Below are 27,991 nucleotides of genomic sequence, written 5' to 3'. Positions count from 1 at the left end.
TGACAACCACACCGATTACAGGCCCAAGATATGCCCTCATAGACTCATCGAGTTCCCCTCCAGGGACATTGTTGGTACTGGAGCAGCGCCTGGCACTAGGACTTGAGCACAGGCATTGCTCCATGGCATCACTGTTTGAAAAGTCTTATTCTTCTTCACCATCACCATATTATGCTTTCCCTCTAGCATTGAGCAGGGATGGCTGGGCTCTGCCTTCTTGTAGTACCATAGGGCTGACACCAGAGATGGCTATCACATGGCACCAGCGTCAAGGGAACCTGACGTGCTTTTGATCAGTACCCATATAGCATTCTACCTTGGCCATACTGGGGACTATCATCATGAGTATCTTGCAGTGGATTGCCCTCAAGTATGTGCAGGAAGAGGAGGAGATCAGGTTGCCCATGAACACTCAGGAGCTGGGGGTAGCAGATGGACAACAATATCCACAGTGTCCACTGAAAGAATTGTCATTTTTGCCTGATGAGGCAGTTACACTAGCCCCTGTCCCCACAAGTGATGATTTTAAGACCTTTCAGATTTTCCTATCTTGTATCACAGAGACCTAGATATCAAATGAGTAGTAATACAAGAGAAATCCCAGAAACTCTTTGACATTTTGACTGCATCAGTCCCAGCCGGGGTTGCTCTCCCCATTAATGAGGGCATACTTGAGCCAGCTAAGGGGCATTTCTATCTGTCCTTCAGAACTCACAGATAATACATCAGCCATGCACTACATAAACAAAAGGGCTCCTACTCTTCACCCCTCTGCCTGGAGGCCATCAAATTCTGGACTTGGAATGTAGTGACCCCAATGGTCCTTCATCCTTTGGGAGCAACAGCCTAGCAAACTTCCTGAGCAGGTAATCTGTGACCCTTCATGAAAGGTCCTTACACAGGTTTGCATAGGACTGGTATTCTGTCACTGGAGATCCCCCATATTAGACTTTTTTGATGTCAAGAACAACGCCAAGTGTCAGAATTTGGGCTCCAGAGGAGGCCTTAGTTTAGAATCATTGTCAGATGCCTTCCTTCTGCAATGGAACAGAGGCTGTTCTGCGCCTTTCCACTGATTACCCTGATCTCCATGATAATTGTCAAGATTAAAAGAGCAAAGCCAGTCATTTTAATAGCTTCTTATTAACCAAGACCGTTTTGGATGACAGACTTCCCACAGATGTCCATTCAGCCCTCAAACCAGCTTCCAGACCATCTGGATCTAATCTCAGTTTCAGGGCCAGATACTCCATCCAGACTAGACAGAGACTGCTCGTTACAGGTCCAGGAAATATTTTTTTTCCAGAGCAGGAAAACATCTACCAGAAGGCTGTACCTAGTGGAAGAGTTCTCAGTATGCGATCTCACCAGAAGTTCATTCCTAAGCTGATCTCAGATGTGTATCAAAACACAGTCGACCACCTGTCTTTTTCCTGAAGCCCCACACTACACCAAAAGAAAAGAAGTTACACACATTGGATGTACCCAGGAGTTTGCTTTATTATATTGACAGGATCACACTATTGCACTTCTATTATTAGTTGTAATTGTGCATTGTAAAGGTAAAGCCATCTCTTCACCAAGAATATTGAAATTGATCATGTTTGTTACCAGCTAGCTGGTGTACTTCTCCTTCCGAACATCAAGGCTCACTCCATCCAAGCACAGGCTACATGGTGCAGCTACTTCAGAAATGTGCCACTATCAGAAATCAGCAGTGTGGAGTAATCCATTGACCTTTGCCAAACACTATGCCTTGGACTTAGTTGCTAGATCAGATGCCAAGTTTGGGAGAGAAATCCGTGTTCATATGATACAGCTGAAACAGCCCCCTGCTCAAAGCAAGACCAATCCCCAACTAAATCATCCCAGCCAGGGCTTTGTCAAGCCTGACCTTAAAAACCTCTAAGGAAGGAGATTCCACCACCTTCCTAGGTAACCCATTCCAGTACTTCACCACCCTCCTAGTGAAAAAGTTTTTCCTAATATCCAACCTAAACCTCCCCCACTGCAACTTGACACCATTACTCTTTGTTCTGTCCTCTTCCTGCTCTTCAGAGTTCTCAAGTACCACAGGCTTTGAATTGTGAGAGAACCTGGGGGATGGGGGGACTGCTCTTTCCTTTATGCCCTCACGTGGGAGCACAAAGAGGCACAGAGTGCATGTGCAACCCCGACAGACATTGAGGTTTAAAAAACTCCATGCATAAGGCACATATATAGCTACACTGGCATCCACATGACTACTACATCTCAAAGATCCACAGTTATTGTGGGGTAAGTAACCATTCTTTACCAGTTGTGGATTTTTAAGTGCCAAATATATCAATATCATTCTCTAGTCTTTATCTGGATGTATTTGGTTTATGCTTAAAATAGGAAATATTTTTCATCATGTATGCAACAGCTGTGAAATAAGTGTATATATGTTCTTTAATTGGGTTACTGGTCTAACAGAAAAGGGGGCAAAGCAGTAGACATGATATATCTTGATTTTAGTAAGGCTTTTGATACAGTCCCACATGACATTCTCATAACCAAACTAGGGCAATGTGGTTTAGATGACATTTCTGTAAGATGGGTACACAACTGGTTCTCAAAGAGTAGTTATCAATGGTTCGCTGTGAAACTTGGAGGGTCCTGTGGGGTTCAGTCCTGGGTCCAGTACTAGTCAATATTTTGCTAACTGAATATGAGTCAACAATGTCATGCATTAATGACTTGGATAATGGAGTGCAAAATATGCTTATAAAATTTGCAGATGATACTAAACTGGAAGGTATTGCAAGCATTTTGGATGACAGGATAAGAATTCAAAACAATCTTCACAAAATGGAGAACTGGTCTGAATTTAGCAAGATGAAATTAAATAAAGATAAGTGCAAAATAAAAGGAAAAATCAAGTGCATAACTTGATTTTTGGGAATAACTGGCTAGGTGGCAGTACTTCTGAAAAGGATATGGGGCTATAATGGATCACAAATTGAGTATGGGTCATCAATGTGAAGCAGTTGCAAAAGAGGCTAATATAATTCTGGGGTGTATTCACAAGAGTGTTTTATGTAAGCCATGGGAAGTAATTGTCCTTCTATAGTCTGCAATGGTAAGGCCTGAGATGGAGTGCAGTATCCAATTCTGGGTGCCACATCTTAGGAAAGATGTGGATAAATTGGAGAGAATCCAGAAGAGAGCAATAAAAATGATAAAAGGTTTAGAAAACCTCATGTAAGAGGAAAGTTTAAAAAAACTGGGCATATTTGGTCTTGAGAAAAGTAGACTGAGTGGCGGACATAACAGTCTTCAAATATGTTAAGGGGTGTTATAAAGATGACAATGATCAATTGTTCTACATGTTCACTGAAGGTAGAACAAGAAGAAATTGACTTAATCTGCAGAAAGGGAGATTTAGGTTAGGTATTAGGGGAAAAAATTCTAACATATTTAAGCTCTGAAATAGGCTTCCCAGGGAGGTTGTGGAATCCCCATTATTGGAGATTTTTAAGAACAGGTTGGACAAACTGTTAGGGATGGCCTAGGTCCTGCCTCAGTGCAGGGGACTTGACTTGATAACCTCTCGAGATCCCTTCCAGCCCTACATTTCTCTGATTCTATGTTTTAAAGTAACTTAATGTTAATCTCTTGTTTAGAGGGATCCGAAGTTTGATAGGCCCAACATTTCACTGATTTTAAAAGTTAATGTTTGTTTTCCTTTTAATTGATATTTGTGTTTTTTGAAATAAGCTATAATTCCTCCCCCTTACATTGCTAAAAATCCTAGCTAAAATCCTAGCTTCTCATCAGTGGTAATTCATGTATTACAAACCCATAGTTGTGGATTTCTGTATATCTGTGATCTCAAGCATAACACTTCATGCTGTCTCTCCACTCATGCCTGTCTTTTCCATTAAAATGAGGTGGGACTTTTTGTATACAGGAATCTTGCTCTGAAATGTACAAGAATCCTGATTTCTGAATGCTTTCATTCTGCCTGCCCACCTACAAAAGCAGAGCAGACCTGCAGAATGGAGGGATGGCGCAATATGTGTGTGCTTGCATGACATAAATATTAATTTCCTCAACCCAAAACAGAACCATTAGTTTTACTTTTTAGGCCCTCTGGCCGTTACAGTGCCCTTATAAAACAAAAGTCAGATTAAAAGAGTAGAAAATAATTTCTTTTGCAAATACTGGAAAACCAAACCTTTATATACGTAGTTAGTTACTTGAGACCTGAGCCTCCTCTCATCTACTACTCAGCATAGTCAAGGGGATTCCTTGTGCTACTACTCTGCAGTAGTGGGTGATCACAAGATCAGAACCTTACATTGTGACATTTTAAGCTTTTTAAAACCATTTGTATTGCATGCTCCAGTAATATCTTTTTTTGCCCACCCTGTTTTTATTGTTTTAATTAATGACTTTCTTTTCAATGATGTAGAAAGGATTTTATTTATCTCTCATGTGATATCCTGACCCATATTTTAAAATATTTTATTTTTATTTTTCCATAGGTCCTCCCATGCCATCCTCTTCATCTAGTCCATCAGTCATTGAACATTTACATTCCCTTCCTCCATCACCCAATCTCCATGACAACCAGAGGTGGTTGCTAAGTAGTAATGCCATCCAGCCAGTTCAGGACTCTGATACAGATGAGGACTATACTGCCAGCACTTATCTAGTACAGACTGGTACTGTTTCAGTTTGTCCCCCAGATCATGGTAAGAAGAGGACGACTTATCCATAGTTTGAATGCACTTTTTTATTTTCCATCCTGTTACAAAGCAATCTGATACAAGTGAAGGAAATTAAAATCACTCAATATTTTACATTTATTTTCTTTAATTTTCACAAGTGAATGTGTACTTTTCAAGAATGCAGAATAAGCAAGAGTAGAAATTGACCTTATGTGGTATATAAGATGAAAGTAGTTTATCTAAGTTATTTTAGAAGTAGTAATCACATACAGCAGTAACCACTAATTGTATATTGTATATTATAACTCACAGTGGAGGTCTGACTACCCTACATTTATGGTTCTTTTCAAATGATAAGCTGAAGTTTGTTAAAATGACATGGTATTTAGCTTCAACATTTTGGGGGTATGTCCTACTGACTAACTTCCCCAAATACAGAGGTCCCAGATACATTGGGGCTGATGTAGTTTTACTGCCCAGAAGGGCAGGATTTGGGGAACTCATGCAGCCTTGGAACGCCCCCTGTTAAGGTGGATGAGGCTTTTTTTAAAACAACTAACAAAATCATCCAAATCACAGGACTTGGTAGTGATGGGGGACTTCAATTACCCAGACATCTGTTGGGAAAATAATAAGCAGGGCACAGATATCCAACAAGTTCTTGGAATGTATTGGAGACAATTTTTTAATTCCGAAGGTGGAGAAAGCTACTCAGGGGGAGGCTGTTCTAGATTTGATTTGACAAATAGGGAGGAACTGGTTGAGAATTTGAAAGTGGAAGGCAACTTGGATGAAAGTGATCATGAAATGGTAGAGTTCATGATTCTAAGCAATGGTAGGAAGGAGAACAGCATAATAAAGACAATGGATTTCAAGAAGGCAGATTTTAGCAAACTCAGGGAATTGGTAAGTAAAATACCATAGGAAGCAAATCTAAGGGGAAAAACAATTGAAGACAGTTGGCAGTTTTTCAAAGAGACATTAGTAAGGGGACAAGAGCAAATTATCCCACTGTGTAGGAAAGATAGGAAGTATTGCAAGAGACCACCCTTAACCTGGCTTAACCAGGAGATCTTCAATTAACTAAAACAAAAAAGAGTCCTACAAAAAGTGGAAACTTGGTCAAATTACAAAGGATGAATATAAACAAGTAACACAAGTATGTAGGGACAAAATTACAAAAGCCAAGGCACAAAACGAGATCAAACTAACTAGGGACATAAAGGGAAACAAGAAAACGTTCTACAAATACATTAAAAACAAGAGGAAGACCAAGGACGGAGTAGGCCCATTACTCAATGAGGCGGGGAAGACAGTAACAGAAAATATGGAAATGGCAGAAGTGCTTAATGACTTCTTTGTTTTGGTTTTCACCCAGAAGATTGGTAGAGATTGGACATCTAACATAGTGAATGCCAGTAAAAATGAGGTAGGATCAGAGTCTAAATAGGGAAAGAACAAGTGAAAAATTACTTAGACAAGTTGGATGTCGTCAGATCACCAGAGCCTGATGAAATGTATCCTAGAATACTCAAGGAACTATCTGAGCCATTAGCAATTATTTTTGAAAAGTCATGGAAGACAGGAGACATTCCAGAAAACTGGAAAAGGGAAAATATAGTGCCCATCTATAAAAAGGGAAATAAGGACAACCTGGGGAATTACAGACCAGTCAGCTTCACTTCTGTACCCGGAAAGATAATGGAGCAAATAATTAAGCAATCAATTTGCAAACACCTAGAAGATAAATAACAGTCAGCATGGATTTGTCAAGAACAGATCATGTCAAACCAACCTGATAGCTTTCTTTGACAGGATAACAAGCCTTGTAGATGAGGGGGAAGCGGTAGATGTGGTATATCTTGACTTTAGTAAGGCTTTTGATATTGTCTCGCGTGACCTCATCATAAACAAACTTGGGAAATACAACCTAGATGGGTGCATAACTGGTTGGAAAATCGTTCCCAGAGAGTAATCATCAGTGGTTCACAGTCATGCTGGAAGGGCATAACAAGTGGAGTCCCGCAGGGATCGGTTCTGGGTCCAGCTCTATTCAATATCTTCTTCAGTGATTTAGATAATGGTATAGAGAGTACACTTATAAAGTTTGCGGACGATACCAAGCTGGGAGGGGTTGCAAGTGCTTTGGATTAAAATTCAAATAGGATTAAAATTCAAAAAGATCTGGACAAACTGGAGAAATCGTCTGAAGTAAATGGGAAGAAATTCAATAAGGACAATTACAAAGTACTCCACTTAGGACAGAACAATAGGTTGCATACATACAAAATGGGAAATGACTGCCTAGGTAGGAGTAATGCAGAAAGGGGAATCTGGGGTCATAGTGAATCACAAGCTAAATATGAGTCAACAGTTTAATGCTGTTTGCAAAAAACTCAAACATCATTCTGGGATGTATTAGCAGGCGTATTGTAAGCAAGACACAAGAAGTAATTCTTCCACTCTACTCCATGCTGATTAGACCTCAGAGTATTGTGTCCACTTCTGGGTGCCACATTTCAGGAAAGATGTGGACAAACTGGATAAAGTCCAGAGAAGAACAACAAAAATTAATAAAGGTCTAGAAAACATGACCTATGAGGGAAGATTGAAAAAAATTGGGTTTGTTTAGTCTGGAGAAGAGAAGACTGAGAGGGGACATGATAACAGTTTTCAAGTACATAAAAGGTTGTTACGAGGAGGAGGGAGAAAAATGTTCTTCTTAACCTCTGAGGCTAGGACAAGAAGCAATGGGCTTAAATTGCAACAAGGGCAGTTTAGGTTGGACATTAGGAAAAACTTCCTAACTGTCCAGTGGTTAAGCACTGGAATAAATTGCCTAGGTAGGTTGTGGAATCTCCATCATTGGGGATTTTTAAGCGCAGATTGTACAAACACTTGTCAGGGATGGTCTAGATCAGAGGTGGGCAAACTACAGCCCGCAGGCCACATCCGGCCCGCGGGACCCTCCTGCCCGGCCCCTGAGCTCCTGGCCCGGGAGGCTAGCCCCCGGCCCCTCCCCCACTGTTCCCCCTTCCCCGCAGCCTCAGCTTACTGTGCCACTGGTGCAATGCTCTGGTCGGCAGGGCTGCAGAGCCAGGCCTGACCCAGTGCTCTGTGCTGTGTGGTGGCGTGGCTGGCTCCCGCCAGGTGGTGCAGCTGCCTGTCCTGCTGCTCTGGGCGGTGTGGCTGTAGCGCCGCCAGCCACTGGTGCTCCAGGCAGTGCAGTCAGGGTGCAGGGAGCAGGGGGGTTGGAAAGAGGGCATGGGAGTTTGAGGTGGTGGTCAGGGGTGTGGATAGGGTTCGGGGCAGTCAGAGGGTGGGGAACAGGGGGTTGAATGGAGTTAGGGATCCCGGGGGCAGTCAGGAAGGAGTGGGGGGTTGGATGGGGCAGTGGGGGTCAGTCAGGGGCAGGGATTCTGGGGGCAGTCAGGAATGCGAGGAGGGGTTGGAAGGGGCGGGGGTTCCAGGGGCGGTCAGGGGACAGGGAATGGTGGGAGGGGGGTGGATGGGGAAAGGGTCCGGGTGGGGGGGGCTGTCAGGGAACGGGGGGGTTGGATGGGGGTTGTCCCGGGAGTGTTGTCACGGAGCGAGAAGTGGGGGGGGGGGTCAGATAGGGGATGGGGGCCAGGCCATGCCTGGCTGTTTGGGGAGGCACAGCCTCCCCTAACCAGTCCTCCATACAATTTCAGAAACCCAGTGTGGCCCTCAGGCCATGAAGTTTGCCCGCCCCTGGTCTAGATAGTACTTAGTCCTGCCTTGAGTGCAGGTGTCTGGACTAGATGACCTCTTAAGCTCCCTTCCAGTTCTGTGATTCTAAGTTGTATCCCTGTAACCAAATATGTAAGATGGCTGTGTGGTGAGAGTGGGGGCAGTAACTCCAAAGCACATCATTGCATACCTCCCATCTTTCAAACCTACCAATGTATGACATAAGTAATCAAAATATGTGATGACCAAAATGCAGAAAACCTGTGTTTGCTTGTTTATCATGCCATAATAAATAGAATATAGTGGTTGTAAACTATAAAACTGAGTTTTAATGGGTTTTTTTAGTCATAGAATCATAGAATATCAGGGTTGGAAGGGACCTCAAGAGGTCATCTAGTCCAATCCCCTGCTCAAAGCAGGACCAATTCCCAACTAAATCATCCCAGCCAGGGCTTTGTCAAGCCGGGCCTTAAAAACCTCCAAGGAAGGAGACTCCACCACCTCCCTAGGTAACGCATTCCAGTGCTTCACCACCCTCCTAGTGAAATAGTGTTTCCTAATATCCAACCTGGACCTCCCCCACTGCAACTTGAGACCATTGCTCCTTGTTCTGTCATCTGCCACCACTGAGAACAGCCGAGCTCCATCCTCTTTGGAACCCCCCTTCAGGTAGTTGAAGGCTGCTATCAAATCCCCCCTCATTCTTCTCTTCTGGAGACTAAACAATCCCAGTTCCCTCAGCCTCTCCTCATAAGTCATGTGCTCCAGACCCCTAATCATTTTTGTTGCCCTCCACTGGACTCTTTCCAATTTTTCCACATCCTTCTTGTAGTGTGGGGCCCAAAACTGGACACAGTATTCCAGATGAGGCCTCACCAATGTCGAATAAAGGGGAACGATCACGTTCCTTGATCTGCTGGCAATGCCCCTACTTATACAGCCCAAAATGCCGTTAGCCTTCTTGGCAACAAGAGCACACTGACTCATATCCAGCTTCTCGTCCACTGTGACCCCTAGGTCCTTTTCTGCAGAACTGCTACCTAGCCATTCGGTCCCTAGTCTGTAGCAGTGCATGGGATTCTTCCATCCTAAGTGCAGGACTCTGCATTTATCCTTGTTGAACCTCATCAGGTTTTTTTTTTTTTTTGGCCCAATCCTCTAATTTGTCTAGGTCCCTCTGTATCCGATCCCTACCCTCTAGTGTATCTACCACGCCTCCTAGTTTAGTGTCATCTGCAAACTTGCTGAGAGTGCAGTCCACACCATCCTCCAGATCATTAATAAAGATATTAAACAAAACCAGCCCCAGGACCAACCCTTGGGGCACTCCGCTTGAAACCGGCTGCCAACTAGACATGGAGCCATTGATCACTACCCATTGAGCCCGACGATCTAGCCAGCTTTCTATCCACCTTACAGTCCATTCATCCAGCCCATACTTCTTTAACTTAGCGGCAAGAATACTGTGGGAGACTGTATCAAAAGCTTTGCTAAAGTCAAGGAATAACACATCCACTGCTTTCCCCTCATCCACAGAGCCAGTTATCTCATCATAGAAGGCAATTAGGTTAGTCAGGCATGACTTCCCCTTGGTGAATCCATGCTGACTGTTCCTGATCACTTTCCTCTCCTCTAAGTGCTTCAGAATTGATTCCTTGAGGGCCTGCTCCATGATTTTTCCAGGGACTGAGGTGAGGCTGACTGGCCTGTAGTTCCCCGGATCCTCCTCCTTCCCTTTTTTAAAGATGGGCACTACATTAGCCTTTTTCCAGTCATCTGGGACCTCCCCCGATCGCCATGAGTTTTCAAAAATAATGGCTAATGGCTCTGCAATCTCATCCGCCAACTCCTTTAGCACCCTTGGATGCAGCACATCCAGCCCCATGGACTTGTGCTTGTCCAGCTTTTCTAAATAGTCCTGAACCACTTCTTTCTCCACAGAGGGCTGGTCACCTCCTCCCCATGCTGTGCTGCCCAGTGTGGCAGTCTGGGAGCTGACCTTGTTCGTGAAGACAGAGGCAAAAAAAGCATTGAGTACATTAGCTTTTTCCAAATCCTCAGTCACTAGGTTGCCTCCCTCATTCAGTAAGGGGCCCACACTTTTCTTGACTTTCTTCTTGTTGCTAACATACCTGAAGAAACCCTTCTTGTTACTCTTAACATCTCTTGCTAGCTGCAACTCCAAGTGTGATTTGGCCTTCCTGATTTCACTCCTGCATGCCTGAGCAATAGTTTTATACTCCTCCCTGGTCATTTGTCCAATCTTCCACTTCTTGTAAGCTTCCTTTTTGCGTTTAAGATCAGCAAGGATTTCACTGTTTAGCCAAGCTGGTCGCCTGCCATATTTACTATTCTTTCTACACATTGGGATAGTTTGTTCCTGCAATCGCAATAAGGATTCTTTAAAATACAGCCAGCTCTCCTGGACCCCTTTGCCCTTCATGTTATTCTCCCAGGGGATCCTGCCCATCTGTTCCCTGAGGGAGTCAAAGTCTGCTTTTCTGAAGTCCAGGGTCCGTATTCTGCTGCTCTCCTTTCTTCCTTGTGTCAGGATCCTGAACTCGACCATCTCATGGTCACTGCCTCCCAGGTTCCCATCCACTTTTGCTTCCCCTACTAATTCTTCCCTGTTTGTGAGCAGCAGGTCAAGAAAAGCTCTGCCCCTAATTGGTTCCTCCAGCACTTGCACCAGGAAATTGTCTCCTACACTTTCCAAAAACTTCCTGGATTGTCTGTGCACCGCTGTATTGCTCTCCCAGCAGATATCAGGGTGATTAAAATCTCCCATGAGAACCAGGGCCTGCGATCTAGCAACTTTTGCTAGTTGCCAGAAGAAAGCCTCATCCACCTCATCCCTCTGGTCTGGTGGTCCAACCACGACATCACCCTTGTTGCTCACACTTCTCAACTTTATCCAGAATTAAACCAGTTTTTAAAATCAGCAAACTGGAAAAACAAATTCTATGATGCACAGCAATGAGGATCCACCCCAAGTGGGTGATCAGAAGGGCTTGATATCCAAACCTATATTGTGTCAACTTGACATTGACCATTTGAGTTCAAGGAATAACTGTTACTGTCTATGTGGACTAGAGGGGAACTTGACACACGCTTTCCCAGTTAGCAGTAAACCTATTTGCTAGATATCAGTAGAATGTTACAGAGCAGAAATACTAAGTTCTGTTCCTGGTTCTGAGGGAAGTGTGGTGGTGTGGTTAGAGCAGGGGTCGGCAACCTGCGGCACATGTGCCAAAGCCGGCATGCGAGCTGATTTTTAGTGGCACTTTGCTGCCAGCCGGGGTCCCGGCCCCGCTCAGCCCACTGCCGGCCTGGATGGACAGAACCCCAGGCCGGCAGCGGGCTGAGCGGGGCTGGCGGCTGGGACCCTAGCTGGCAAGGGCTGGCGGACAGAACCCCAGACCGGACCAGCCTGCTGCCAGTCTGGTGTTCTGCCCGCCAGCCCCGCACAGCCCACTGCCAGTCTGAGGTTCCGTCCGCCAGCCCCTGTAAATGTAAAATGTATTACTGGCACATGAAACCTTAAATTACAGTAAATAAATGAAGACTTGGCACACCACTTCTCAAAGGTTGCCGACCCCTGCGTTAGAGCAATAGTTGGTTTGAGACAGGATAGCAAAGCACATAGATTTTGCACCTTCCCTTGGAAAGGCAGTGTGCCTGAGTAGATAAGAGCTAGAGCTGCTATATTAGTGACTTGGTTCAAGATTTTAAAAGGTAAAAGTAATTTTGGGTGCTATAATTTTTGGGTGCTCAACTTGAGACATTCAAGAGAGGTCTGATTTTCAGAATCTGGAAGCTGAATGCTTTCTGAAAATTAGTCCCTTTAAAACTATCTCAAGTTGAACAAGCAAAAATTAAGGCATTGTTGTATTAATTGGATTTCGGGGCCCAAAAATATTAACGTAACCTAGTGGTGTCCAGCATTAAATATTGTTAAACAAGGTTCAGGGTTTGGTATATAGAGATCTCAAGCTACTTACACATCCTTTTAACCTTTTTATTAAAGATACAGAAAAGAAGGGAAAACATGAAAGCATTTGAAATATAAAGTAGTAAGTAAAGCTTTCATTTTAACAACATTTCTTGTTCCCTTTAACTGGAGATAGTTTTAGAAGGGGAAAAAAGCCTTGTTTGACAGTTTCTTAGATTTCAAAGCTGGTCATAATTGTCCTTTTGGGAAAAAGAGAAGAAGATAACTGAGTGTACATTAGAAGCAAGAAGAAGACCAAGGACAGGATAGACCCATTACTTAAAGGGGGAGGAGGGGCTGGAAACAGTAACAGAAATGGCAGAAGTGCTAAATGACTTTTTTGTTTCAGTTTTCACCAAAAAGGCTAGTAGTGATTGAACATCTAAGATGGTGAATGCCAGTGAAAATGAGGTAGGAGCAGAGGCTAAAATAGGGAAAGAACAAGTTAAAAATTACTTAGACAAGTTATATGTCTTCAGGTCACCAGGGCCTGATGAAATATATCCTAGAATACTTGAGCTGGCTGAGGAGATATCTGAGCCATTAACAATTATCTTTGAAAACTCATGGGAGAGATTCCGGAGGACTGGAAAAGGGCGAATATAGTGCCCATCTGTAAAAAGGGAAATAAGGACAACCCGGGAAATACAGACTAGTCAGCTTCACTTCGGTACCCAAAAAGATAGTGGAGCAAATAATTAAGCAATCGGTTTGCAAATTCCTAGAAGATAATAAGATAAGTAGTCAGCATAGATTCAAGAACAAATCATGTCAAACCAACCTAATAGCTTTCTTTGACAGGGTAACAAGCCTTGTGGATGCGGGAGGGGAAATGGTATATGTGATACATCTTGACTTGAGTAAGCTTTTGATACTGTCTTGCATGATCTCCTCATAAACAAATTAGGGAAATGACAACCTAGATGGAGCTCCTTTAAAGTAAGTACATGCCGGTTGGAAAATCATTCCCAGAGTATAGTTATCAGTGATTCATAGTTAAGCTAGAAGGGCATATCAAATGGGGTCCTGCTGGGATCAGCTCTGTTCAATATCTTCTTCCATGATTTAGATAATGGCATAGAGAGTTCATTTATAAAGTTTGTGGACGATACCAAGTTGGGAGGGATTGCAAGAGCTTTGGAGGATAGGATTAAAATTCAGAATGATCTTGACAAACTGGAGAAATGGTCTGAAGTAAATAAGGTGAAATTCAATAAGGACAAATGCAAAGTACTCCACTTAAGAAGGAACAATCAGTTACACACATACAAAATGGGAAATGACTGCCTAGGGAGGAGTACTGCCAAAAGGGATCTGCAGGTCTCAGTAGATCACAAGCTAAATATGAGTCAACAGTAAAACACTGTTGCAAAAAAAGCAAACATCATTCTGGGCTGTATTAGCAGGAGTGTTGTAAGCAAGTCACGAGAAGTAATTCTTCCGCTTTACTCCACACTGATTAGGCTTCAAATGGAGTATTTTTCCAGTTCTGGATGCCACATTTCAGGAAAGATGTGGACAAATTGGAGAAAGTCCAGAGAAGAGCAACAAAAATTTATTAAAGGTCTAAAAAACATGACCTCTGAGGAAAGATTGAAAAAAATGGGTTTGTGTAGTCTGGAGAAGAGAAGACTGAGAGGGGACATAACAGTTTTCAAGTACATAAAGGTTGTTACAAAAAGGAGGGAGAAAAAATGTTCTGCTTAACCTCTGAGGCTAGGACAAGAAGCAAGGTGCTTAAATTGTAGGAAGGGAAGTTTAGGTTGGACATTAGGAACAAATTCCTGACTGTCAGGCTGGTTAAGCACTGGAATAAATTGCCTAGGGGGGTTGTAGAATCTCCATCTTTGGAGATTTTTAACAGCAGATTAGATGAACCTGTCAGGAATGGTCTAGATAATACTTAGTCCTGCCATGAGGGCAGGGGACTGGACTAGATGGCCTCTCAAGATCCCTTCTAGTACTATGATTCTATGAGCTTGACCTGGAGCTGTTGCTGCTACTGTAAATCCAATCCCATTCCTCTCAGGTGCATTTGGGATTCAGATGGAGCTGATAGGGGTGACAATGTCATCTGGATCCCTCTCTTGGGCCTGGTCTGGTCTGGACATCTCTCAAGATCAGCGTGACAAAGGCCTGGGATCCCAGTAAATGATGCGGGTGGTGGCAGCCATGATTCTGAAGCTCACTCTGGTAGCCTCTATTTGTTTTTCTGTCTTTTGTTTTGTATTCTTCCTCAAAGTCTCTTTCTTTAAGGACCCAAAGAGGGAGTTGATGGGTGAGATAGCTCATCCCCTCATTGTGTTGTCTACCAATTAGGCCTAACATCCAACACATCAATTTTGGTTCATTAATTTCCAGTTCCACATCTTGTTTTTACCATGCATGATTTCAGCACAGTCATTGAAATATATCAGTAAGCCTTTTTGTTTAGATTAATTTAGTCTTTCTGTCTCCTTTTTGTACCTTTTCCCATCAACATTTGTTACTATAGTTATTGTGACACCTTATGAACTTTTACATACTTTTTACAGTTGAGCTTACCATTAGGGTAAATTTGTCTGCCCAATCATCACAACATAATTCAAAATAATTAGTCACTTCTGAAATACTTGGCCCTGAGTTCAGTTGTCAGCTGTAACTGAAGTGACCTGTGCAACCTCTTAGTGAACTTATTTGTAATATGGGGGAATGATGTTTGGCTTCCATCCAGAGTAAGTTATGAAGACTTACTCAGTATTAAGGGCTCTGAAGAACACAAAAATGTAAAAGGATCATGATGTCCTGGGGCTTTTTTTCCTCGCTCTCTCACGTCTGCAGAACATTGCCTGACTTGGCAATGCAGCAAAACGGGCATTCTGATTCAGCTGAAATGCAGATCATCTTGGAAAAGCCAGTACACAATGAGTAGGGCTGCAGGTTTCTCACAGAGCTGAAAAAGTCACGGATACTCATTTTGTCCGTGACTTCTCTGTATGTCCATGACTTACAGCAGGAAGGATCTCCATGAGTTGCCCCGCTGACCTGATGCAGAGAGCAGGCCCTGAAAAGGAGGGTGTTGAAGAGCAAGCCCACCCTGTACTCTAGGGTTACCATATTTGTACACTGAAAAAGGAGCACACTCCATGGGGCCCTTGGCCCCGCCCCAACTCCGCCCCTTCCCCGCCCCCATTCCAACCCCTTCCCCACCCAAAGTCTCTGTCCCAACTCTGCCCCCTCTCTGCCCTATTGGCCCCCTTCCCCAAATCCCAGTCCCACCTCCTCCCCTGAGCTCGCCACATTCCCCCTCCCTCTCAGCCACCCCAAACAGCCGCTTCCTCCCCGGGCTCCCAGCGCTCTCCAGTCCCTGCGCCCCCGGCCAGGCGCTTCCCCCGCGCAGCAGCAGCCGGAGCTGGGGGGCGGGAAGTTGCTTCAGGCCCCGGGCCTGCCCCCAAGCTGGGCATCCCAGCCCCAGCGTGCTCCCACCTGCGAGGCTGCACCCCAGCCGCAGGTTCCCTCTCTGGCCGGGTTGGAGCAGAGAAGTGCTGCGTGCGTGGCCCGGGCCTTGCCCCCGGGCTCAGGGGAGCCTCCACCCCACTCCCAGCTGGACCCAGCGAGGCTGCGGCAGCTCAGGCCGGGCGGCTGCGGGAGGCGCTGCAACGCGGGCCCTTCCCGGGTGGGGGAGGGACCCGGCAGCGGCTCCGCGGGGGGGAGGCAGCCCCGGCTGCACGGACCGCTGGCAGGGGGGCTCCTTGCACGGCTGGGACGGAGGTGGGAGACTGAGGCTCTGCCAGAGCTGCGGGTGATGCTCGGAGGAGGGAGAAGTGGCCGCGGGTCCCCCGCAGCTGCCTGCAGAGATGCGGGCGCGGGGTTGCAGAACACAGGGGGAGGGGGTTTGCAATCCGCAGGCTGCAGCGAGCTGACACCCCAAGAGGAGAGGGGGCAGTGGATAGGGTTATCATACCTCCGTATTTTCCGGATATTTATATATATTTAAAAAATCCTCCTGGACTGTGATTAACAACTAAAAAGCAGGACATGTCTGGGAAAATACGGACATATGGTAACCCTACTGTACTCACCCTGCAGCAACAGCTCCTGTATCCTGTGGGGCTGGGCCCAGAAAACATTGCAACCTGGCAAACAGGGTTGCAGTGCCACTCACTGAAATTCCCTCAATGCCTCATGACAGAGGGGCAGCACAGCCAAACCTGAATAGTGCTGTGCTCCATGTGCCAGGTCACTTGAAGCAGGTAGCTGGGCCCAGTCCTGTGGAACACAGGAGGTGCCGATGCCCATGCCCGAGGTGAATGTGGGGCAGGACTGCTCCGCACCTCTCCCCTCCCCCACTAGCATGTCCCCTCTTCATTAGGGCTGCAGTGCCAGGGCAAAGGGCGCTGCTGCAGGCCCCCTCATTTGTCAAGGCATTTTTTATCAACAATCACGGAGCAGTCACTCTCTGATTTTTTGATTAAAAAAAAATGCTGTGACAAATCTGCAGCCCTAACAGTGAAAGATCTAAGGAATCCACCATTCCTTCCTCAGCCCACGAAAGGGAAGTGCAGTAGCAAGGAGAGGCTGCTCAAATGCTGAGTGGCTCAGTTGTTGCCCTCTAGATTTGTGAGGAAAGAATCATTTCCCCTGATTTCTTGCAAATCTCCCCAGCACACAGCTGTGTTATTCAGGATGGACACCAGCAGTCAGATTTAGCAAAGATTATTCTTTGCTTTGTAATAGAGTTGTTGTGGAGTAGCTTAGTGTCTTCAAAGTACTTTTAAAAGGAGAGCTATGACTGGCAGTCCAAAATTTAAATCTTCCTCCTATGTTTACATATCCCCTAGGGAGGAAAAAGAGTTATATTTGGGCTTTCAAATATGAAATCTATTGTTGTTTGAGAAAATAAAAAAATAGACACATTTAAAAAACTTATGTTTGAATTTACAACCAGCTGTGACAAGAGCTGTGATCATTAACCTCTTATAATTAACAAGCATTGGAGAAAAAAATGGACAGAGAATCAATATGATTTGTCCTGCACGTAGTGACTGTGCAACCATCATGATAGTAGAATTCATGGCACATGCACTGCAAATTTAAGTACTGCAGAGTATTTAAAACATTAATTCCAGTTGTTTTACATATGAGTCAAAGACTGAAAATTGACTCAAGGAGAAAACAAAGGGAAATCATAAACAGCAATGTATTGAGTCTAGGAAAGGAGTTTAATGGGACACTGCGGGGATTGGTGTAAAGTACAAATCGTATTCCTTGACCATATGCAGCAGAAAGAGGTTAAAGATAAAATTTGCATATGGTACTAAACTGAGAGGAAAGGACAGAGAAAATAAAATGAAATTGCTAAGGGCATGTTCAAAGTAAGATAGGCCCCAATTTAGCAAACCATCCCTGTTCAGCAAAGCACTTTTAGACACATGCTTAACTTTAAACATATGTTTAAGTCCCATTGGGTTTAAAGTTAAATGAATGTTTCTTCTTTTGAGTGATGGTCCCTGTGTGTATATAACTCTAGGTGCACATGTGCTCTATGTGCCTGAGGCTGGAAGATTTTTCCTAGCAGTGTCTGTTTGTCCACACCTGCGCCCTTCTCCTCCTCATGCTCTGAACGGAGGGCACAAAGAGTAGTGCAGACCAACTGCTCTCCAGTTTCTTTCTACCACCTGCAATCTGAGCTGGAACATCCTTAGTGTCTGCAGTTTTAGCTAGTGTTCTTCAAGCGTATAATTATCTGTAAATAGTTTTTAGATAAATACTAGTTAGATAGTTTTATAGTTAGTGGTTTTTAATATTTTGGGGCTTTGCCAATCCCTTTCCCCACTTAGTGGTACCTAGTATGCCAGAATCCTGGGATTCAAGAATTGTGTCCTGCTCTCAGGCCTTTCTGGTCAGAAAAGACCACATTAAGTGCCTCTGCTGCCTTGGGGAAGCCCCCATCCTCTCAAAATGCAGCATTTGCTTATCCATTCCAAGGCAAGCCCGCCAAGATTGTGAGTATAGGCTTTGAAGATTCCTCATGGATCATGCTATGAGGCCCCAGTCCAATTCAGACCCATCAGATGCCACCCACACCCTGTACATTGGGCAGAGGTACTGAGAAGTGCCCCTACAAGAATGATGGTCTATGACTCTGGAATTGGTAGGAGTAGAGGAAAGGACACCTCCAAATGGAGTCCTAAGGAGTGTTGGAAACACTCTCACAAGAAATGAGAAATCCCTCATTCAAAATGTTGATTTCCTCTCTGACACCCATTGAGTTGGGTGACATGCAGCTCCTGACACTCCTGTTCAGGGTACACACAAGGAGTATGATACTCTTCTCCTGGCTCTGAGCACCCTGAAACTGACATTAACCACAGGAGCGGGACTGTCCCGGTACTAGTGAGGGGAAACTGACAGAGAATCCCTCTGACTTCGTGGGTACCAATGAGACATGAAAAAGGGTTGTTGGTACTGAACACTGTAACAATACCGATGCTGCTGGTGCTACAGAAAGAAAGAAGTCCAGTCCACGCCCTTGCATCAGGAGATAGATACTCCACCCATGAGGACACTGTCATGTACATGAACCCAAAGTCCCTGCTTATCGGAATTGATCTTAACCAGGGAGATGTCCACACTGGTGGTCTAGGGCGTGCATAAGAGAGAACCACTCACCATACCATCTACCAGCCAAGCATAATGAGACTTTGGTACTGATAGCACCACCCACAGTCTTCAAAGCCTCATCCTCTGAGTAGGATGCCAGTAGGAGAGCATCACTACTCCCAGTGAGGCAAGGGGTCAGACCAGACAGAGGATCCAGAGTGTTGTGAGCACTATTCTGCTTGCATAAGGACTATGCTCCTCAGAACGAGTGGCACCCTCCATCAGGGGGACTGCCCCAATTTCCATTTGACCCCTCACACTGGCTTTACTAGGTCCCATGTAATCCATAAATGCAACATCCTGAATCCATACATTCCCATCAGGAGTAAAGACGGCCCTCCCCGTACAGAGAAGATCCCAAGCTTCCTCAAGAACTAATTGAGGAAGAGAAGGAACCAGCTCAGGTGGAGCCACCCACTCAGATAGAGTTGTCATCTGCAGATAAGGCAGTTGCATCATCACCTCCTGACGACTATAGGTAATTTCAAGATCTACTGAGGTGGGTGGAAGATCCTCCAGTTCTTCGAGTGCTTGTTCATGTCGATTCCAATAAGGTGTGTGCGTGCGCACAGGCATGGCAGCAGGAAGATTTTTCCCATAGCCGCATCCATCGGGTCAATCTGGGCGCCCCTTGGAGTCGCGCTCAATATAGAGCCCTACTGACCCGCCACCCTATCGGTTCCTTCTTACTGCAAGTGACAGTAGGCTGGAACTTCTTGTAGCTCTTGCTTTAGCAAGCGCATTCAACTCGAGTTGTTTGTATATAGTTAGTTTATCTTAGTAGTTAGTGATTAGAGTTGTTGGGGTCTCTACCCCCTCTTCTGACTCCCCAGAGCCGTGGTATGCTGTGGTCCCTGGGGTTTAAAAACTATGTCTGCGCGAAGCACATGCCAAAGAATGATCCACACTCCTCGTGTTTACGGTGCCTAGGGAAGGGTCACCAAAAGGATCGCTGTAAGATCTGCCGTGAGTTCTGCCCTAGAACTCTTAAAGAAAGGGAGCAGCTTCTTAAAATGATCCTCATGGCTCTACACCCCAATTTGAACCCAGGCTCAGGGGACCTGGCTCCTAACACTTCCTCATCCACGCGGAGCACCCCGGTGCCATCATCGATTTCAGTGCCGAGAAAGGACTCGTCCTGGGATTCTTGGCACAGACATGGCAACTCCTGAGGCCCAGTGAAGAGCAGACACCGGTCTCACTTGCTGGTGCTTCAGAAGAAAATGAAGCCGGACAGTCTGTCACCTCCGGCTAAATCTAAGGAAGTGAGATCCCGAGTGGACCACAGCTCAAGATCACCCCCGTTAGAACTGCATCAACTCCTGCCCAGGCGAGGCAGTTGAGTCTGGGCCCCCCACGTTCACCGGTTCCTACGGGCCAGCAGCTGACGCTTCCTTCGACGCCGGAAGCTTTCAAAGCTGCTTGGAATCTGCTTCACTTTATGGCACTGTTCTTGCTCCCTAGGAGGGAGGAACCTCTGGCGCTGGCGATCCCACCCCACCCCCCCAGGTGCAATCAAGAGGGGAGCTGGCAGTGATGTCCAGGCATTCCCCCTCTTCACATCCTTTGGCACCAGCCCACTCGGACAGAGAGCCTAAGTCACTCCCCAAGCTCTTGACGGTCGAGGCACTGAAGCTCAGCTTCTCCATGGTCTTCCGTCTCAGAGACCTCGGAGTCAGAGTATGACTCCTACCGCTCCCAGAGGAGCAGTAGCCTATGATAGAGATCAAGGCGAGAGCCCCAGGTGTGACTACTGCAGTAGCAGAAGCCACCACAGTGGCCATTCTGGACCCCCTGGGCCTTTCACCAAAGCCAGGAAGGGATCCAAAGGCACTGCTCCGTGGCGTCTTCGGTGGCCTCAGCCACATTCATTCCGCCATCAACCACGCAGCTAGCCTTGGCGCCTACCCACATACCAACGACATCAGCTGCAGCGCCATCACTGGCACCGACCTTGGCACTGGCGACTCTTTCAGCCTCGGCACTGACAGCATTTTCGGCACCGATGACAGCCTCAGCACCGACAGTGGCACAGACAACAGTCCTGCTACCTTTGTCGGCTCAGGCAGCTGGTTCGGCACCGGCTCCACCAGCAGTACCATCAGTGTCTCTGGTGCCCGTACCAATGCCAAGTTCAGCATTGACAGCCTTGGTGCCGATGGGCACTCCATCAGTACTGACGTACCCCCAAGAGTCGTGGGACCCCTTGGGAGCTGATGGCAGGGAACATCCGCTTTTTATAAGGGCTTCCTTCTTCTCGTCTCCGGGCAAGGCATTGGCAGGCACAGTCATAGCACCGGCACTTGAGGACAACAGGGTGCTACAACAGTTGCTGCAAAGGGCTGTTCAGGATCTCGGCATTAAGGCTGAGGAGGTGGTTGAGGAGGCTGATCCCATGGTGGATGTCCTCAGCCCCTCAGGACCTTCTAGTATTGCCCTACCACTTATTAAGACTATTGTGGATACTACCAAGACCCTGTGGCAGACCCCAGCTTCCTTGATACCCACTGCCAAGTGCAACGAGAGGCGTTATTTTGTGCCCTCCAAGGGGTACGATCATTTGTACTTCCACCTATCTCCCGACTCTCTTGTCGTGGATGCTGCTAATCAGTGTGAGCGGCAGGGTTTCCAGGGGCCCTCCCTTAAAAACAGGGAGGCTAAATGACTTGACCTTGTCAGGAGAAAGGTCTACTCTACAGGGGGTCTTCAGCTCCGTATTTTGAACTAGCAGGCCATTGTCAGCAGGTACTCTTATAAGACCTGTGCGGCGATGGCCACATTTTCGGAGCTCCTCCCTTCAGACTCCCGAGCCAAGGTGTCGGCCATGGTGGAGGAGGGAAAGCTAGTCTCCCAGTCTTCCCTCCAGGCTGCATTGCATGGTGCTGATGCCATCACTAAGGTCATGGCTACTGGGTTGGCCATGAGAAGGGGCTCTCGGGGCTCCCTTATGAGGTCCAACTGACCATTCAGGACCTCCCATTTGAGGGTGTGACTCTTTTATCTGAAAAGACAGACAAGAGGCTGCATAGCATGAAAGACACACGAGCCACCCTCGGGTCTTTGGGCCTGCACACTCCTGCCACACAGTGGAAACACTTTAGGCTGCAACCTCCTCTGAGGTTCTATCAGCAGAACTGCCAAGATGGTTTTCAGAGGAGGAACAGGAGTGGCAGCCTGGCAGGAAAAGACAACACCTCTCCTCAGGCCAGAGCTCTGGCCAACCCAAACCACCTTCCAGCCCCAAACCAGCCTTTTGAAGGTGCAGTTGAGGACGGTGCACCAGAACAAAAACTGGATCTATCCTGCCTTACCTTTTCCTCCTGACTGTCCCCTTTCTATTGTGCATGGTCCTGTATCACTTAGGACCACTGGGTGCTCTGCACAGTAGAGAGGGGATACTCCATACAATTCTGTGCCCTCACACCCTTCCACCCTCCTTCCCCGTACCTCTTCAGGGACCCTTCTCATGAGCATCTCTTTATCCAGGAGGTGCAGTCACTTCTGTCTCTAGGGACAGTGGAGGAGGTTCCTCAGGAGCACAGGGGCGAGGGCTTTTTTTCCCGGTATTTCCTAATACTGAAAGCCAAAGGTGGCCTCAGGCCTATCTTGGACCTGCAAGAACTCAACAAGTTCGTGAAGAAACTCAGGTTCCACACAGTCTCCTTGGTCTCCATCATCTCCTCACTGGATCCAGCAGACTGTTATTCCGCCCTACCCACTACTAATTTACCGTCCTTCTGTTCGGCCTGTCAGCAGCACCTTGAGTCTTCACCAAGTGCATGACAGTCGTCGCCGCGTTCTTGCGCAGGCACCAGATACAGGTGTTTCCATTCCTTGACGACTGGCTGATCAGGGGCCACTCAGGGACCCAAGTGGAAGCTCAGGTCAGATTCATCAGAGCCACCTTCGACAACCTGGGTCTCCTTCTAAATGAAGCAAAATCGACTCTGTCCCCCCATCCAGAGGATAGAATTTATAGGGGCAGTACTGAACTTGACCCAAACCAGGGATACCTGCCGGAAGAAAAGTTTCAGACCCTAACCGATATCATTTGAGGCCTCAGACAGATTACCACCACCACAGCAAGAAATTGCCTGAAGCTTCTTGGACACATGGCTGCCTGTACCTACGTGGTGCAGCATGCCAGACTCCGGCTTCGACCTCTTCAGTTGCGTCAGTGTATCGCCCAGCCCAGGACAGGTTGGATAGGATCATGACCCTGCCTCACCTGGTCCTCGACCTCCTCCTGTGGTGGCTCGACCCTCAGGAGGTATGCTCTGAGGTCCCCTTTGCCACTCCGCAGCCGTCTCTGTCGCTAGTGACGGATGCATCTAACTTGGGCTGGGGAGCACATCTGGGAGACTGCAGGACTAAGGCCTCTGCTCTCAGGCAGACCTGGGTCTCCACATTGATGTCAGACAGTTCAGAGCATTGTGCCTAGCATGACAGACCTTCCAGGCATACTTAATGGAACAATGTGTATCAGTCATAATGGACAATACAACAGCAATGTTCTATATCAACAAATGGGGATGCACGCTCCTCTCCCCTGTGCCAGGAAGCCCTCATGCTGTGGGACTTGGGCTTCTGTGTAGAACATTCAACGCATCTGCAAGCGTTGTACCTCCCCGGGGTACAGAACGAGCAGGCAGATCACCTCAGCAGGTCGTTTCACAGCCATGAGTGGTCCTTTCGCCCAGATGTTATGATTTCAATCTTCCAGAGGTGGGGCTTTCCCCAAATAGACCTATTCACCACGTGACACAACAGTAAGTGCCAGCAGTTCTGTTCCTTCCAAAATCACAGCCTGGGCTCCATCACGGCCACGTTCCTCCTCTACTGGGGAGGTTCTCTCCTATTCGTCTTTCTGCCCATACCATTCGTTCACAAGGTACTCCTCAAGATCTGGAGAGAACGAGCTCAGGTCATATTGATAGCATCAGCCTGGCCCCGTCTGCACTGGTACACATCTCTTCTAGACATGTCCATGGAAGCCCCGATCATCCTGCCACTCTTCCCGGACCTTCTGACACAACGTCATCTTCAACGTCTGAACCTCGAGTCACTTCACCTCACAGCGTTGAAGCCCTGTGGTTGAACCCGATGGAGCTTTCCTGTTCAGACCATGTTGGACAGGTCCACCTTGGCAGCAGAAAACCCTCTAAGAGAGCCACATACGTGCCAAGTGGAAGAGATTTTTCAATCTGGGTGGTGCAGCACCATTCATCCCTGACGCTAGCATCAGCACCTCTTATTGTGGATTACCTCCTCCATCTGAAGCAGCCGGGACTTTTGTTGTCATCAGTAAGAATGGACTTAGCCACCATCTCGGCCTTCCATCTGGGCACGGAGGGCCGCTCTGTGTTTGCTAACCCTATGGTCAGCCGGTTCTTAAAAGGGCTCGACAGGCTATAACCTAACATCCATTAGCCTGTCGCTGCCTGGGACCTCAACCTGGTCCTTTCTAGGCTCATGGGACCCTGCTTTGAACCATTAGTGACATGCTCCCTGCTCTACCTCTCTTACAAGGTGGCGTTCCTGGTAGCGATAACCTTGGCCAGGAGGGTGCCTGAGCTCAGGGCCTAACCTAGACCATGGCGTAGGGAGGCTCTGATAAGGACACGGTTCAGCTCAGGCCTCATCCTGTTTTCCTTCCTTGTATCGCAGTTTCCCATCAACCAGGACATCGTTCTCCCAGTATTCTACCCTAAGCCTCATTTCTGTGGCAGGGAGCAGAGACTCCACTCTCTGGATGTCGACAGGGCGCTAGCCTTTTACATTGAGAGAACGAAAGCGTTTAGAAAATCGGTCCAGTAATTCATTGCAGAGGCAGACAGAATGAAAGGTCAGCCTGTATCGTCACAACGCATCTCATCATGGATAGCATCCTGTATTCATGAGTGCTACAACCTGGCAGGTGTTCCTGTACCTCCAATCACTGCGCGCTCCCCCAGGGCACAAGCTTCATCAACAGCGTTCCTGGCTCAGGTTCCCACTCAGGAAATCTGCAGGGTGGCAATGTGGTCCTCCATCCATACTTTTGCCACGCACCATGTGATTACCCAGCAGGCCAGAGACGATGCAGCCTTCAGACGAGTGGTGCTCCAATCAATGGACGACTCTGACCCCACCACCTAAACTTGGGTTTGTGAGTCACCTGATTGGAATCAATATGAACAAGCACTCGAAGAAAAAAACAGTTATTCACCTTCTTGTAACTGTTGTTCTTCGAGATGAGTTGTTCATGTCCATTCCAATACCCACCCTCCTTCCCCTAAGTTGGAGTAGCTGGCAAGAAGAACTGAAGGGGTGGTGGGTCGTCTGGGCTCTATATTGAGCGCCATGAAGGCGCGATTCCAAGGGGCGCCTGGACCGACCCAACGGATGCGGCTATGGGAAAAATCTTCTGGCTACCATGCACATGCGCGCGCACACACCTGATTGAAATGGACATGAACAACACATCTAGAAGAACAAAGTTACGAGAAGGTGAGTAACCATTTTATCCCTCTGTGGGAAGTATAGGACGCCCCTCATAATCTAGTAAGATAGCACTTACAATTAATGAAGTCATCTTGCAGCTGGTCAAAACAATGTGTGCTGAAGAAACTTGGGGCCCCCTCTATGAGCCCTAGTAGATTCTCAGCCCATCACCTCCTTGCAAGTCTTAAGTGGCCCTTGGGGCCTCCATAATCAGCAGTACCTGTGATCCTTAAGAGATTTATTGGGGATCTCTGACTACTGTAAACTTCACAAGTATCAGAATGGGTCCCCCACACCTTAGAGAGCTCATGAGGATCCCAGCATTGCTGTGTGTGTTAGCAGGCAAACAACCTTTGCAAGCCTTAGCAGTGCCTCCCTAGTTTTTCAAGTCTTAAAGAGACTGCTTTGAAAATCTACAGCCTGCTCAGTCCCAAATAAGCCAAAATAGGCTCAGCTGGCCCCCAACATGGCACAATAAAGTTGTCTGGCCTCCCAACAGGCCAACATAAAAGATCATTAGAGGACCAGAGAGCCTAAGGTTTAGAGGCTATGGCATGTTCTCTGATGAACCTTCAAAGATTTGAGAGGATCTGAGGCTGTCCCTGTTAAAGCTGCAGCAAATCAAAGAGGCCATCCTACCTGCTCAACTAGTAAATACTCTTCTCTCCCCCTCAATGCCTTCCCATTGCCTCTATCTGCAAACCTCCTTAGATCCACTCCTCCACATAGAAGTCAACTAAAAGTGATTACTGGGTCTAGCAGGGGTTGGGGACGAGTAGGAAGACCTTTCTGACCCTCACCCATTGAACAGATTAATCCAATGAATTTTATTTTAATAATCAAGGGCTCCTCGGCATGTAAGTAATACACCTCCACCCCGATATAACGCAACCCGATATAACATGAATTCGGATATAACGCGGTAAAGCAGCGCTCCGGGCGGGGGGGCTGCCTGCTCCGGCGGATCAAAGCAAGTTCGATATAATGCAGTTTCACCTATAACACGGTAAGATGTTTTGGCTCCTGAGGACAGCGTTATATCGGGGTAGAGGTGTACAAGTAGTAAATAATAATCTGTCTGATCTCAAGCTAAGAAGTGGCAAAAAACAAAAGTGTTAGAACTTTTCAACTGAGAACATTGCCACTTTTTATATTTCTCTTGAAGTAGTTTGTCTGCTTATCTTAAAATTTATCCTTTGGTGGAAGTTTTTGGTGGAGGAAAAGTTAATCTATTAGCCAGTATCCATTCTCACAAATCAATTAAAGGATCATGGGTCCTACTATTGTCAGAATAGGATACTTTAATCTGCCACCTGTTAATTGCTTAGAAAAGGAGGAGCTGTGGTGATTTCTTTGTTCTGTCTTGGTTTCTCATCTTTTAAATTATTAGTCCAAATTAAGAAAATATTTTCTCTGCACCCACAAAACAAGTGACAGTAGGGATTTACTCTTTCAACCAACCAAATGTTATCCATTCAACAAATTCCACCCATTCATTGGTTTATGTTCCTTTACAAGTTTTGCAGACAGTATGCACTGTTTGGAATGGTTAAGATCCAGCCCTGACGGTGTTTCTTATTGGCATGATCAGTAAATACTCATGTCCTAGCAGAATCCACTTTTTTAGGTGCATATCATCCTGACCTACTGGACACATTCCAATTTGAATAATACATTCTTCTTAACGAATATACCCCTTCTACTTTCAGCTGGTGAATTTATTCTTCACTGCACTTCTATTAAACACACGCACATGCTCACAAAAAAGAGAAAAAAACCTGTTGTGTAATGTCACTGGTGCAGAACAGTTGCCACATTCCATGTTTGGATGAGTTTATCCCTATATGTATACTGTCTGAAAAAGCACTTTGGGACATTTGGGATGAAAGGTGCTGAATGAATTAATTGCATTGTTATATTAAATTTATTATGTACCATTGAATGTAAAATGTTTATTTTCAGTCAAATCAAAAATATACCACTGGTTTTAATGTTTTTGTCCAATTTAATTTTACCACCATAGCAATCCAAAAAATAAAGAACCTGATTAAATATTCAGTAATTTATTAAGCCAGGTTTTGGACTTAATTAGACTGTTTTATCCACCAATGGGAATTAGCTTTTATTTAGGAAAGTAGCTAAAAAAAGAGATGGGAAAATTACTAAAATATTGTTGATTTAAATAATGTTTTAGCATCGGAGCATCATTTCATCCTGTGTTCAGCTAATGTAGAAAAAGTCTCTCGCAACTGTTGGGTTGTTAATAGTTTCAGAACTCCAGGTCAGCTAAGATTCTAACACTGTTGCAGACCTATTTTGCAAAGCTTACTTTTTTCTATAAAAGGGGCATGATGATAGATGTAAAATTCAGAAGGAGGGAGGCAAATTTTAGGCCCATCAGTCTTGACAGTGTCCCTTAAGTAATTCCTCAGATTTATTCCAACATTTATTGCTCCATTCATCCACA

The 27,991-nt window shown here is 46.1% G+C and overlaps 1 protein-coding gene across 4 annotated transcripts in view; it reads left to right on the top strand.

Annotated features, from left to right (window-relative positions):
- Positions 1-27,991, top strand: part of TENM3 (teneurin transmembrane protein 3) — a 982,465-nt gene that overhangs the window by 719,010 nt on the left and 235,464 nt on the right. For 2 of the 4 annotated variants that reach the window (XM_054029684.1, XM_054029685.1), the window contains one exon: positions 4,512-4,721. The exons of the other annotated variants lie outside the window; for them this stretch is intronic. In XM_054029684.1, coding sequence (XP_053885659.1) covers positions 4,512-4,721 — 210 coding nt within the window. The remainder of the gene's footprint in view (positions 1-4,511; positions 4,722-27,991) is intronic. 4 annotated transcript variants of the gene reach the window in all.

This window comes from Malaclemys terrapin, chromosome 5 (assembly GCF_027887155.1).
Source record: "Malaclemys terrapin pileata isolate rMalTer1 chromosome 5, rMalTer1.hap1, whole genome shotgun sequence".
Taxonomy (NCBI): Eukaryota; Metazoa; Chordata; order Testudines; family Emydidae; genus Malaclemys; species Malaclemys terrapin.
Note: the sequence above shows the minus strand (reverse complement) of the source record. Positions and strands in the feature narration are given on the sequence as shown.